Source organism: Lycorma delicatula, chromosome 4 (assembly GCF_047948215.1).
Source record: "Lycorma delicatula isolate Av1 chromosome 4, ASM4794821v1, whole genome shotgun sequence".
Taxonomy (NCBI): Eukaryota; Metazoa; Arthropoda; class Insecta; order Hemiptera; family Fulgoridae; genus Lycorma; species Lycorma delicatula.
In genome coordinates this window covers 38,380,146-38,392,461 of record NC_134458.1, presented here as the reverse complement: position 1 = coordinate 38,392,461, position 12,316 = coordinate 38,380,146, and the positions used below count along the sequence as shown (strand labels likewise).

Genomic DNA, 12,316 nt, shown 5'->3' with positions numbered 1-12,316 from the left:
TTTAGGGGATCCTATAAAAATGTAAATTGAATGAAATAAATATAAAAAGACTACTACTATAATAAATATTTAATCAGGGCTAATTGCATTATTTAATCTGTGGCTGATCTGAAGTTAAACCCATACGACATAATATAAATGATTTTTAAGTAGGTGACATTAATGTAATAGACAGCTAGTGAGAAGAGCTCGCTGTTTGAGAATTCTCGAACGAAATGTTCTCAAGATCGAAAGGTTTTATTCTATCTAATAAGTCAGCATCCACTTTACGTGTCAAAAAACCGCTTTATATTTTTGTCTATATATCTGACCTGTCTTCTAATAACTATAAGTGCGAGTGTAAAAACGACATATTTGTATCGACTTTGCTTTAGAACCGTAAATCATACATGGTATTTTGTAATGTGCCACATAATTTGTAGTACGAGTACGTTTGAAGGGTGGCTGTGAAGCGGCGGTTGCTGTGGAATGAATACGCGCAACTCTTGCTTCCAAGAAATACTAAAAAAAAAGTAAAAATAAAAACCGGGGAAAATGTTTTAAATGAAACTTCGCATTATAATTTTAATTATTAAAAAAGCATTGAAAATTATAACCGCCGGGTTCATAAATTTCTTAGATAATTGGACTTTATTAACGGCCCTGTTTTTAAGGTTATCGTAATAAGATGCCAGTTAACGAGAGAAGTAATCTAATTAAAAAAATTCAAAACATTTTTCAGACCTGTGCTTCTAAAATGGATTCCTAAAAAAAGATAAATTAAAATATTTTTAGCAGTAATGGAAAAAAAGTACTGGTAATACTATAGAAATAAATTGCAAATTTGAGGTTTAAATCTAAAACGAATTGTTTTCCTTTTTTTTATCGATTAGATTTTTTTTAAAAGAAATTCTATTTTTGTAAATTTACATTATTTTTTAATCGACCGAATACTTATGCTGTAATGGTATTTGTTATTAACTTCGTTGTAATTGAAACTATTGAAAGTGTTGTTTTAAATTTTGTAAAGTTTTATTTCTAGTAGCTAATTTAACATTTTTGAGGTCACAGTTACATTAAATGTGGCTTAAAGTATTCCGGTCGGGAAGATTTGAGAAAAATTTAATGCAAGTATAAAGAGTGCAACTTTTCCTATTATACGTCTTAAAACTTAGATTTCAATGACTAGTTTTTAAAGTTTTTTCTATTTGTAGACGCGCTTCAATCGCATAAACCGGTCCCTTAATAGTTAGATTTTTACTTTCATATCTTTATCAAGACATGTATTATTCCATACCATATCCTTTATTAGTCCCACTATTCTGTAAACTTTCTCTTCTATCGCTCTTTATACTCGTCCGAAACTTGCGATTAAATGCCAAATAGTTGAACTGCCGCACTTGCTGAACTATTCCACCGTTTTCATAAATTGATATAATTTAGCTTTATCGACTGAAATCCTTATAGTATTATAACACTACCCTAAAGATATAATCGTTTATTAAATTCACAAATAAGCGTTTGGTAGTTATTACTCTCTTATAATTACAATATCACCACCATAAGACATTATATTTACTTCCTTTTCATCGACTTTATACCCTGGTTTATCTGTAATGTAATTAATAATTTTCTTTTACGCGCCGTATATTATTCTCTGTAATAATTTTATTTTAACACACGATTGTGATATTTATAATACTTTTATACTTCATCTTTACTCGAACTTTTGAGTAAGACATACGTGTATTATTATATTCGATCATTCTATTTTTTCTCTCTTCGTTTTTAGTTCACATGCACGCTAAAAAAAAAATCCGACTATAATTATAAAAACTAGGAGGAAACAATCTTGGAAAAGATTCCCAATTTAATTCTGAAAACGGCCTTTCACTAACCGTTAAATGTTTTCAAATCTAAGTTACTAATACTTTTATATCGCTTTTTTGTGATTATGTGATCTCAACAACCTTAAATCAGTTTTATATAAAATAAGAAAAAATAATAATAAATTATATTGTAGTTAACATATAGTACGAATTCCGCATCTTTTCTTCTTTATCTAACGCTTCTGCAAAACAGAATGTACATACGGTCATCTTCCAAAATTTTAAAAGTTCACTCCGATCCGAGACAGCACTTTTAACTATCATCGATCTTTTCCCTTCCTTCTTCCGATCCTCCCACACGTTCTTCCTATTTTATCTGCGGTCTTCTAAATATTATTTTTCCCTCTGATCTCAACCAGAAGGAAAAAGATGTGTACTCGAGGTGAGCCTCCAACACGTCTCAGTTTATTCTGAACATCTACCCTTATATTTTGTCCAAATCGGTCTGATAATCTCCTGACTTTTCTGATGTTTACATCGTTGTAGTTTTCTCTAACCCTCTCGGTTTTAAATATGTTACCTCTATCGCTGTTATGCTTTTCGATTGCAGTCCATGTTTCGGCTCCGTAGAATAATGTCGGAAGGGATGCTGTGTGATATATTTTTTTTTACATAACATTCCGGCTAATTTTTTTCCTTCCTTATTATGTAGGTCGTCCAGTAAAAATAAACAATTCAAAAAATACTATTTTTTAATTCATCCGCTTCAATTTAAAACATTTTTCCAAAAAAAATATTGGATCGATTAAAAAAAAAATTCTTGACGGCAATTAGAATTAAATATGGGTGACTGAAGAACAGTGAATATGAGAAAAAAAATATAGCGGAAGAGTGTTTTCATAAAATATATAATGTATATTATTTTATGATCGATTTTCTTATTGAATGAAGTGAAAAAAAAACTTACTTTTGATGTAGAAAAAAACTTTATTATTTTACTTAATTTTAATTTTATTTATTTTATTATTTTTGATTTTGTCTCCAACGGTAACAATTATATTTATTAAAGATAAAGTCTAAATATTATATTATTATTAATATTATATTATATTATTATTATTAAACATTATATTTATTAAAGATAAAGTATAATTATATTTATTAAAGGGGGTAGATTATATTAAATTAGCGACTACAATGTAGCATTTAAAAACCGACTCGATTTATTGTCGTATCTTCAAACTAATGGGGGATATATTTAAAAATTTAGGATTATGAATAACAATATAAATTTAAAATTAATGAAGCTCTCCTTAGTTAAGCTTCATTTAAAATTCATAGCGCTACTGTTCAGAGCCCTCATTTTTAGTAATATTTAAATTTCATTGAAATTACAGAAAAAAATTCGTCTATCTTTATTTCTAATTACAAGGTACGTCTATGAAATATCTTAAGACAGTTTACTATCTTTTATCGAATTCAAGTTCCTTTATAAAAGGCTCAATCTTATCTGTCGGTCTTATGTTTATCGGGGAAGAGGCTGTGAAGGAAAGTTGTTGATAATGGTGGTCTGGATATCTTGAATTTTAATATTCCGACGGTCGTAGATCAATTGAAGTGTTTAGAGCTCCTTTTGTGACCACTTCTGCCCACAAAACCCTCCCCGATTACTTTGCTTAGAAATGCAAATTTATATTTTGACGGGTATGATGTTTGCAAGTCAAATTGTTTTCATTCATTACAAAGATGCGTGTTTTCATGCATGTTTAGATGTGTATGTGTGTGTAACTCTCTCTCTCTCTCTCTCTCTCTTTGTGTGTGTGTGTATTATATAAATTTTTTTATTAATTGTGTATTTTGTTTTATTTGAGTGAATTTGTTTACTGCATTAAAACTGTATTGTATTTCTATTTTTACTTATACATTACTTATGAAAACTTATGCAGTACGATCGCATAGTTTCTGGAGCACGAAAGTGAAAATAAATAAATAAGGCAACATGTTGATTATTAAGTGTTAAAAGAATAAGAGTAGGGATATGTATCTGAAAGACATTTGCGCACAGTTTTCAATATTTTTATCACTGCTAAATGAGAATAAATGTGAATTATTTTTCAGTTCGTTCTAAAATATCTGTCGCTTGTTTATCTAATCTTTTGTTATTTAAAAAAATAATTTTTCGGTCTCGATCTTTTTTTTTTGGTCCATTAGTTTATTCGTACGACAAAATCAGGGTGAGTCCTATAACGATTACTATGATGAATTTTGTAGTTTTTGAAAAGTGTCGTACCTGACCATGACTATAACAGAATTAGAAAGCTGGCTCTAGTAATTTTATCTGAAGATTACATGGACGGGCTATCACTTCCAAATGTGCAGCTTAAACTTCGTGAAAAAATGTTTTCCTTGAAACGCTTTAATATATCCTTAGTTGAAAAAAGAAAATATAGTCTTCGGGTCTTCCTTTTCCCTTCGATATGTTATCGTGAAACAAACCATAAATACGAAACGTTAACCGGATCTTTTCGTAGATCTGATCGATTAACAATAATAATAAACATTTTAAAATAAATCTACGATAATGTGTACGGTAAAAAGAAAAAAAAAACATGTTTATCATCATCTTTATGTACAGAAAAATGTTTACAGCCCATAAAAAATATTAATTTAGATTATACAAATTACAATTTTTTTCTTAATTGTAGAGTTCAATAGATCGAACGTAGGTTTTGTTTCTATCTTGGAGAATAATCGTGATAGATTGTCGGAAGATTAGGATCCGGCGGGGGATGATTCGATTCTTGGCTTCCGTTGTTGTAAAGTAACGGAAACGGAGGTGTTATACTGTAATCAGGAGTTCCACTGCCACTTTCATCTCTGGTACCGGGCACTGTTGGCTTTGGAGCGCTGGAAATAAAATAGAGTAAAGAATACTGTACTATTTATTATACATATAAATCAAAAGCGTCAAGATATCTTAACATACCACTTATTGATACTAAATTATATATTGCAGGGTGTATTTTTTTTAATCTGTGATTGCCGACAGACAGTAGATTTTATTTGCTTAGTAACTGTAGCCGTCTGTCGGAAAACTTATCTACATTAAAACACAATTAATAGGAAGAGATTATCAGGAAGGAATGGACAAGATTCTCGAGAAAAATTTTCAGGAGACAGAGTGATGAAAGTAGTGTCGAGATATTTTTTTCTTTATTAAAGCCGATTTTTTCGTTAAATTTGAACAAGAACAACCTGTTACTATTACTTACGCCAAATTACAGTTTGTAAGTTGAGATTTCAAAAGCAAACATATAATTAAAATGACTGGGAGCGACTTAAACACTGGAACGTTAATATTTAACGGTTAAAAATGTCTCATTGTTTCTAGCTTAGTTAGTTAATATACGAATAACAAATACTTTGTTAAGAAAAAGATTAAAAAAACACAAAAAAAATTTAGTCGTAAACGTTTTTGCAAATGTTTTACTAAAATATATTTCTTCTAATATATTTCTAGCAATGGTTTGCTTTCTAGATGTGCTCTTTCTAGAAAAAGGCATTTCTTTTTGTAATGTTTACAATCTTCGCAAATAATTTTTCACTAATAACGAACTTAGATCTAACTTCCATATGATAATGTATTTTTTTTAAATCTACAAATCTACCTTCAATGAGAAGTCGTATTCTGCATATTTTATGACATATCGTTTAAAACATTAACGACTTAAAAACAAAAAAAAATCTACTATAAAAACAAGATATTTAACTACATACGAGTAGTGCTTTGACATCGATGTTCTTGATAATGTTATTGCGTACATCCACCGATCTAAACGAACTTTTATTTGTATTCGTGTAATGTAGACCCGTTTTAACTATTATTATTTCTCAGGAAAGTAACGGAGCTTGTATATAAATATTTTAATAAAATAATTATCAGTATTAAGATTGCACTTAATATTAGCTGTCACAACAGAGAACTTATCGGAAAGTCTTCGCAGTGGGAGATTTTCACTCTTTTACTTGCAGAACTCAGAAAATAATTATCAAGATCGGATGTGTGGGGATTCAAAGAGATGGATATTCGCAGTAAGAAGTTCTAAGTTATTCGAAACATCTTACATGAAAACTTTGCAATTTGTAAAGTTTTTTATAGATTTAAAAAATATTTTACCTCGGCAAAGTTATATAACCGCCTGTATAAGGTGGGGGTGGTGGTTGCGGTGGTGGCGGCGGTGGTGGCGGGGGAGGAGCTTGTGCTGCAGCATGGAAGTGAGTTCCAATAGCTGAATAATCAGAAACATAAGACGATCCTGCATGTAATCCTTGTCCGTAACGCCCTCCATCAGCCAGTAATCCGCTGTTGCTTAGGCAGTAATCTAATAAAAATAAAATAAATACATAAAAATAAGCAAAATTACTTATTAACAAATATAATACAACAAGTAAAATAAATATGTAAATCTAACTTACGCTTAAGCATAGTAAAGACTTGATTATCCGAGCTCTAATCTTCGAAAAGTTAGGGTTTACAGAGGTTCGTTGTGTTTCATTAGTTTCGGAAAATCGCTACGAAAACAAGTTTCTGGTTTCTTAAACAGAATACAACGAACGTCTGACTACTCTTTCCTGGGAAAGGCCTGAGAAATGTAATATCGATGAATCAGTTAAATAAATGTACGGAGAAGTGTTCATTAGTGTCACATAATTACGCACAATATTATCGTTTGTGTATTTACTTCACCGATCAAGTTAAACAAAAAAGTTCAAACTCAGTGTGCTCTTCTTGTACAGTCAAACAACACAGTTGTTCGTTTATTTTTCAGTTTTTAAAAATCAGTACTCCTAAACGTAATTATTTTTTTAATTAATCTTGTTATTTGATTTCGATGAAACCAAAATGTGTTGTCGACGAGTAAAATAAAAATTCTGCTTACCTATAGAGATAAAAACATCTTGACTATCTATATGTATTATTTATAAAATTGTAGCAAATGATCAATCTTTTTAGAGTAGTGGTGTTTACAATATTAGCTGTCACAACAGAGAACTTATCGGAAAGTCTTCGCAGTGGGAGATTCTCACTCTTTTACTTGCAGAACTCAGAAAATAATTATCAAGATCGGATGTGTGGGGATTCAAAGAGATAGATATTCGCAGTAAGAAGTTCTAAGTTATTCGAAACATCTTACATGAAAACTTTGCAATTTGTAAAACTTTTCATCTTCGCTTAACCCAAGACTTTTTCCAGTCTTGCCTAACATCTTCCGCAGATTTTCTTGTAAGAAAGAAATCGATTGGGTTCTAAAATAATTAAATTTTTGTTTTCCTCTGCTCAATAAATGTTAGCAACTGTGATGGGAGTGAGTACGGAGAAAATAAGAGATGTATTATTTTCCTTACTCTCGTCAGTCGTTAATGTAATATAAAACTTGTAGGGCATTTTTTATGTAAAGCTATTCGAGTGTTCGTTTCCTATGATTTTGTTTTCCATCAGTTAAGGAATTTTTTTCCTAAATAGTAAAATCTGAAACCAACTCTTTCATTCTTGATATTCAGAACATTTTTATTTCTGCGAGATATCGTTAGTTGAATTTATTTACCTGCGACGATGTTTTACGGCATAGTTTTACAAATAAGGGTCTAAGAAAGGGCTTCTGAAGAGTATGAAATCGTTCGCTTCAAATAATATAAGAGAATAAAGGAGTGAAATGTAAAGAGAAAACATTTTTTATACGACTTGTTTGTTTTAATCAAAATGGATTCAGGCAAAATCCATCGGATAGAAACCGATTAAATAGTTAAGATTTTATTTATGAGAGCTTATTTAATTACTTGTGTAGGACATTTCTTTAAAAATACGGTAGAATGAAATTTAGGTTATTTAATAAACGATGTATTTCAAATTAACGATTTGATTTTTAATAGATTTTATTTCGTTAAAATAATTTAAATATTTAATTTATAAACGAAAAATTACATAGTAATTTTTGTTGCGTAAGTAATCGGGTTGTAGAATTTTTTAATAAGAGGGAACTTTATTTCTTTTAAACAAATTTAATTCATTCGTTTTTCGTTTAACGAGGTATTATATCATTTTTTCAAGCGTTAGTATTTTTGCTTTTCACTTTGAATAATAATCTTATATACCGGTGACATATCCAATTAGTGTGGCTAATGGTCTGTTTGTCTAAGCGTGGGTGTAAAGATGTGAAATATTACAAATGTACGGCTAAGATTTAAAAAAAATCACGTTACTTCCCTCATAATATTATTTTAAAGGATTTGTTAAAGATCATCGGAGGAGGGATACCTCGGATGCGTTCGCCGGCGCCGATATTAAGGTTTAAATAACGGAGGAAAATACATCATGCTAATGACATAGCAGGATTAGATTAATGAACTAAAACGGAAACAATTTCTACTCGAGACACAAATGATTTGCTCGCTTGACGTGCCGTGTACTATTTATAGCCGCTACAGTGGCAGCCGGCTGCTAAAGTTCTGGCTCGTTTCCCGCTGAGATACAATACCTTGTGATACCTTGTTATTTCATCCCTACCTATCGCTCGACTATAATCGCCTGGCTTAACGCTTAAAACAATGAAACTTACACTTTTTTAATTTAAAATAATATCAATTATTAAAGGCAACATTATATAAAACAAATTACGAAACGATTTAGAATGTTCGGATTATACATCGATTTTAAACCGATTGAATTTTTGTTTTTTATCTTTCTAAAAGGTAAATTAATAAAAAGGTGTATTTATTTTTCCCGTATCCAATCAAAAAAGTATTTGTTTGAAAGATCCTCGTAAGTTTATAATTGTAATACTAAAACATATCCGTGAATTCTAGATCATCGTGAATTCTAACTTAAGGTCGACTATTACGGAATCTGACGCGACACGAATTCTCAAAGACGATTTAACTTTGTACCTTTCAGACGCCTCGTGGCAGTTAAATCCGTCCAATACTCGAGATGAACCGATTAATTTGTCGCTTTGCGAATCGCAAGGGTATCAATAGATCACTTTTCCATCCGATGTACCAAAAGAATATATGAAACGATAAAAGGAAACAAAAGCAGTCAGCTCCTTTCCAAAGATTCTCTATGTAACCTTGTTTACATTACGCGGCTCTGATAAATCGCCTGGTTAAAATAACTTTAAAAAATAGGAAATTTTTTCGATTTGCTTAATTTATTAATCCTAGTTTTATTTTAATTTCAGCAGCCTAATATGGCTGAAGATGTCACTTTAGCAAAGAACGTCCTAACATTTAGGTGAGTCACCGAATCCAATATTACTTGGTATTATCGATGTAACCTTAGTTTTTATCATTTACGTTCAATTTTCAATTTTTCTGAGCCCAGGAAGGAGGAATTCGGTAGGTTTTTTCCTCCAGACGTAATATTGTGTCCGTAGATGATCTTATTTTTTTCTTCTGTTTTACTGCTTCAGTTTATTAAAAAAAAAAAAAATTATGAATTTAATTAAAGACATAACTGACGTGAGCTTATGCGAGAATTTAAAAATAATAATACTGTGAATAAGTTACTTTTGTTACTATATATGTACGATAGACTCTGTAATCTTACAGTCGTAGGAGACCCGGTGTGAGTCAGAAATCATTCCCGAAAATGTCATAATCGGTCTCAAAATATAGCAAACATTCCTCGACAGGTTTTCGAGGAAAAAATAGTACTAAAATATTTTAACATTTCCTTCTTCATTGAGCCGTACAAAATGAGAATACTGCGACTCGCCAGGCGTACCGAAATACAGGTGATATTCAACTTTGTAAATTACACTTTCATTCTGTTCCTCGCAGGAATTGGTTTTCTAGTAAACATCATTACTTTCAGAAAAAAAATTCGGAAATAAAGTCGGAATTAAAAAAAAAACCTCAAAGGGTTTTTTAAATATTTATCTGAAGAGTATTTGCAAACTCAATCTCGTTTAATATAGTCAGGATTGGGAAAATTTACAAACATTGTTCAAAAATATTTTTACCTTTCTTCATCCCCTTTCAAGGTCGAATTTCAAAAATCTAGATATTGGTTTATTGACATGCAGATTACATTCACCAGAAATCAGGTTGATTTCATCATTTGTTACCGAGAAATTAAAAAAGTAACAGGGTTTCCAAAAAAAATTTTTAAATCAATTTTAACCGTTCAAACCCGGAATGAAACTCAACAAATCTAGAAATTTTTTTAGATGTTCATAATCAGTTCAAACCCAGCTAAAACAGTGATAGACACTCGCAGTTCGCAACTCATTAAAGTTTGTGCTTCAACCGGGAACTCTACAGTACAACATTATACATGAGTATTCTTTAGAGATTTTTTGAGCTGAAATATATCCAAAAACCTTCTCAATTATGCCACGAAACATGGGTAAAAATTTAGTAGCAATAGATCGGTTAGTTTTTTGTTTATCACGAACAAATAAAAACCCTCTTCCTTTTTATATAATAGTATAAATATAGATATAGATTACTTTATTTAATGTAAATTTAATACTTTTATTATGCAATATTATTCATTCGATTGTTTCGAACTATTCAGTTCAAACCCTGTTCACAGTTAATTATTCAATTCGTTAAAGTTTTTGCTTCAACCGACAAACCTCTACTACTACATAAATATATATATTTTTTCGAGATGAAACATATCCAAAAACCTTCTGTTATGCCAAGGAACATGGATAAAAATTTAGTAGCGATAGATCGGGTAGTTTTTTGTTTATCCCGAACAAAAAAAACCTCTTCCTCTTTATATAATAGTATAGATTATTTTAAGGTGGTACATACTCATATGCGCAAATGCCGAATTTTTGAATCGCATCTATTTTAAAATACCTATTTATTAAAAAAATGGGCCTTCAAATTTATTACGGTAACCAAATTTATATGTACTAGTATAGCAACACGCGTTTCAACTTATCATTCACCGTCGCGGACTTCATTCTGTTCATAAATAACTTATCCGACGGATGTATAACATTAATTATTACACTAACTCTTTTTTTTTGTGGTAATAGACAAATTTTGTTTTGATTAATTTTAATGAGTTGATAACACTTATGTTATTTAAATTTCACTTTTATTTTGACAACTAATGTGTGGTTTTTGTTAACAAAAAAGAAAAAACCGCAATTAAATCTGTTGCTAATCAATCAACCGGATAAAGAATTTAAATATAAATATGTTGGACGTGGTAAAAAATGAAAGTTTATTTCTTAAAATAAAATAATTATACTTCGATATGTTAAACTCTCGAATTAAAATCGAGACTGTAAATCGAATTAATATACATATCATTATCATATAATATACATATCATTAAATATACAAGTATTGTAAATAACACTCTTGATTTATTTAATAGCATGTCTACAGAATAACAATACTCGAATTGTAATTTTAAAAAGAGGAAAAGAAATCATTGTAATATCGCTAAAATTTTAACACGTTTAATTTCTTTCTCAACGATTACATATCGGGAAGATTTTAACGTAAGATACGCTCGCTACAAACGGAAACGGAAACGTCTTACTTTGCATCGGCGCACAGCTTAGGTAAAAACGATTACTAGGGAGGTTAAAAGTAAATGGATATCGCTAAATTAAGAGCAGTGACAAGCAGGAATGAAACTAAACACAAGATAGTTCAATAAGTACAGTAAGATAACTCAATCTCAGTGAAATTTTACTGATTCCAAACACTAACAAATTTTTTATTAGCGAAATTTCAAGATGTCGACTTTGCGGAGTGCGCCTTAATTCTTAAAAATATTTTTCGGTCTCTAAATATTACCTAAGAACTGTAAATCCCGTAATATATATTCCTTATGAAACGTAAAATAAGTTGAGATTTTAGAATAGAAATTTGAATAAAACGCCGGTGTGGACTTAAATCCCGGGTCAAACTTATCGCCGGATTTTAAATTGAAATTTAATTTTTCAGATTCCTGCACTAAAATACAAACTATACCGTAAACAGATAGTTTATTAAAAAGTAAAATAATATATGACTAATTCTTTAAATATAATTTAATTTGTTTGAAGTAAATGATCCATTGCTTATCAAGATGTTTTTTTTTTAAATCCAAAGCTTTTACTGGAATTTCTTAAATACAGAGTGACTCGACCTATATAATAGAAATCATTTAATAAATAAATAAAAATCATTTATAAATTAGTTTATTAATCGCGTTTAAAGTTAATTAATTATGTTAAGATAATCTATCCAGTAAAAATACGACTATTTACTATTAAAATAATATTTTACCTTTTCCTCCATGACCGGTCGGAAATCGACTGCAAGGTGATGGACGTCTTACCTGCGCACTTGTATGTCCCGGGGAGTGTTGATGGTAATGACTATTTGCGATTTGCATTTGATTTAGTGTTTCGGAGCCGCTGAAACAAAACAATTCTTTTTACAAGTAAGCCTATAGAATTCTCATTATGTAGTAGTATAGTAATTTAACCGTT

The 12,316-nt window shown here is 30.2% G+C and overlaps 1 protein-coding gene across 7 annotated transcripts in view; it reads right to left on the bottom strand.

The window, feature by feature from the left end:
- Positions 1-4,425: 4,425 nt before the first annotated feature.
- LOC142323287 (T-box transcription factor TBX1-like) overlaps positions 4,426-12,316 on the bottom strand; it is a 96,327-nt gene continuing 88,436 nt past the window's right edge. For all 7 annotated transcript variants that reach the window (XM_075362740.1, XM_075362734.1, XM_075362737.1 and 4 more), the window contains 3 exons: positions 12,111-12,241; positions 5,986-6,190; positions 4,426-4,715 (listed from right to left, as the gene is read on the bottom strand). In XM_075362740.1, the coding sequence (XP_075218855.1) occupies positions 4,544-4,715; positions 5,986-6,190; positions 12,111-12,241 (508 nt within the window). In that variant the 3' untranslated portion in view covers positions 4,426-4,543. The remainder of the gene's footprint in view (positions 4,716-5,985; positions 6,191-12,110; positions 12,242-12,316) is intronic.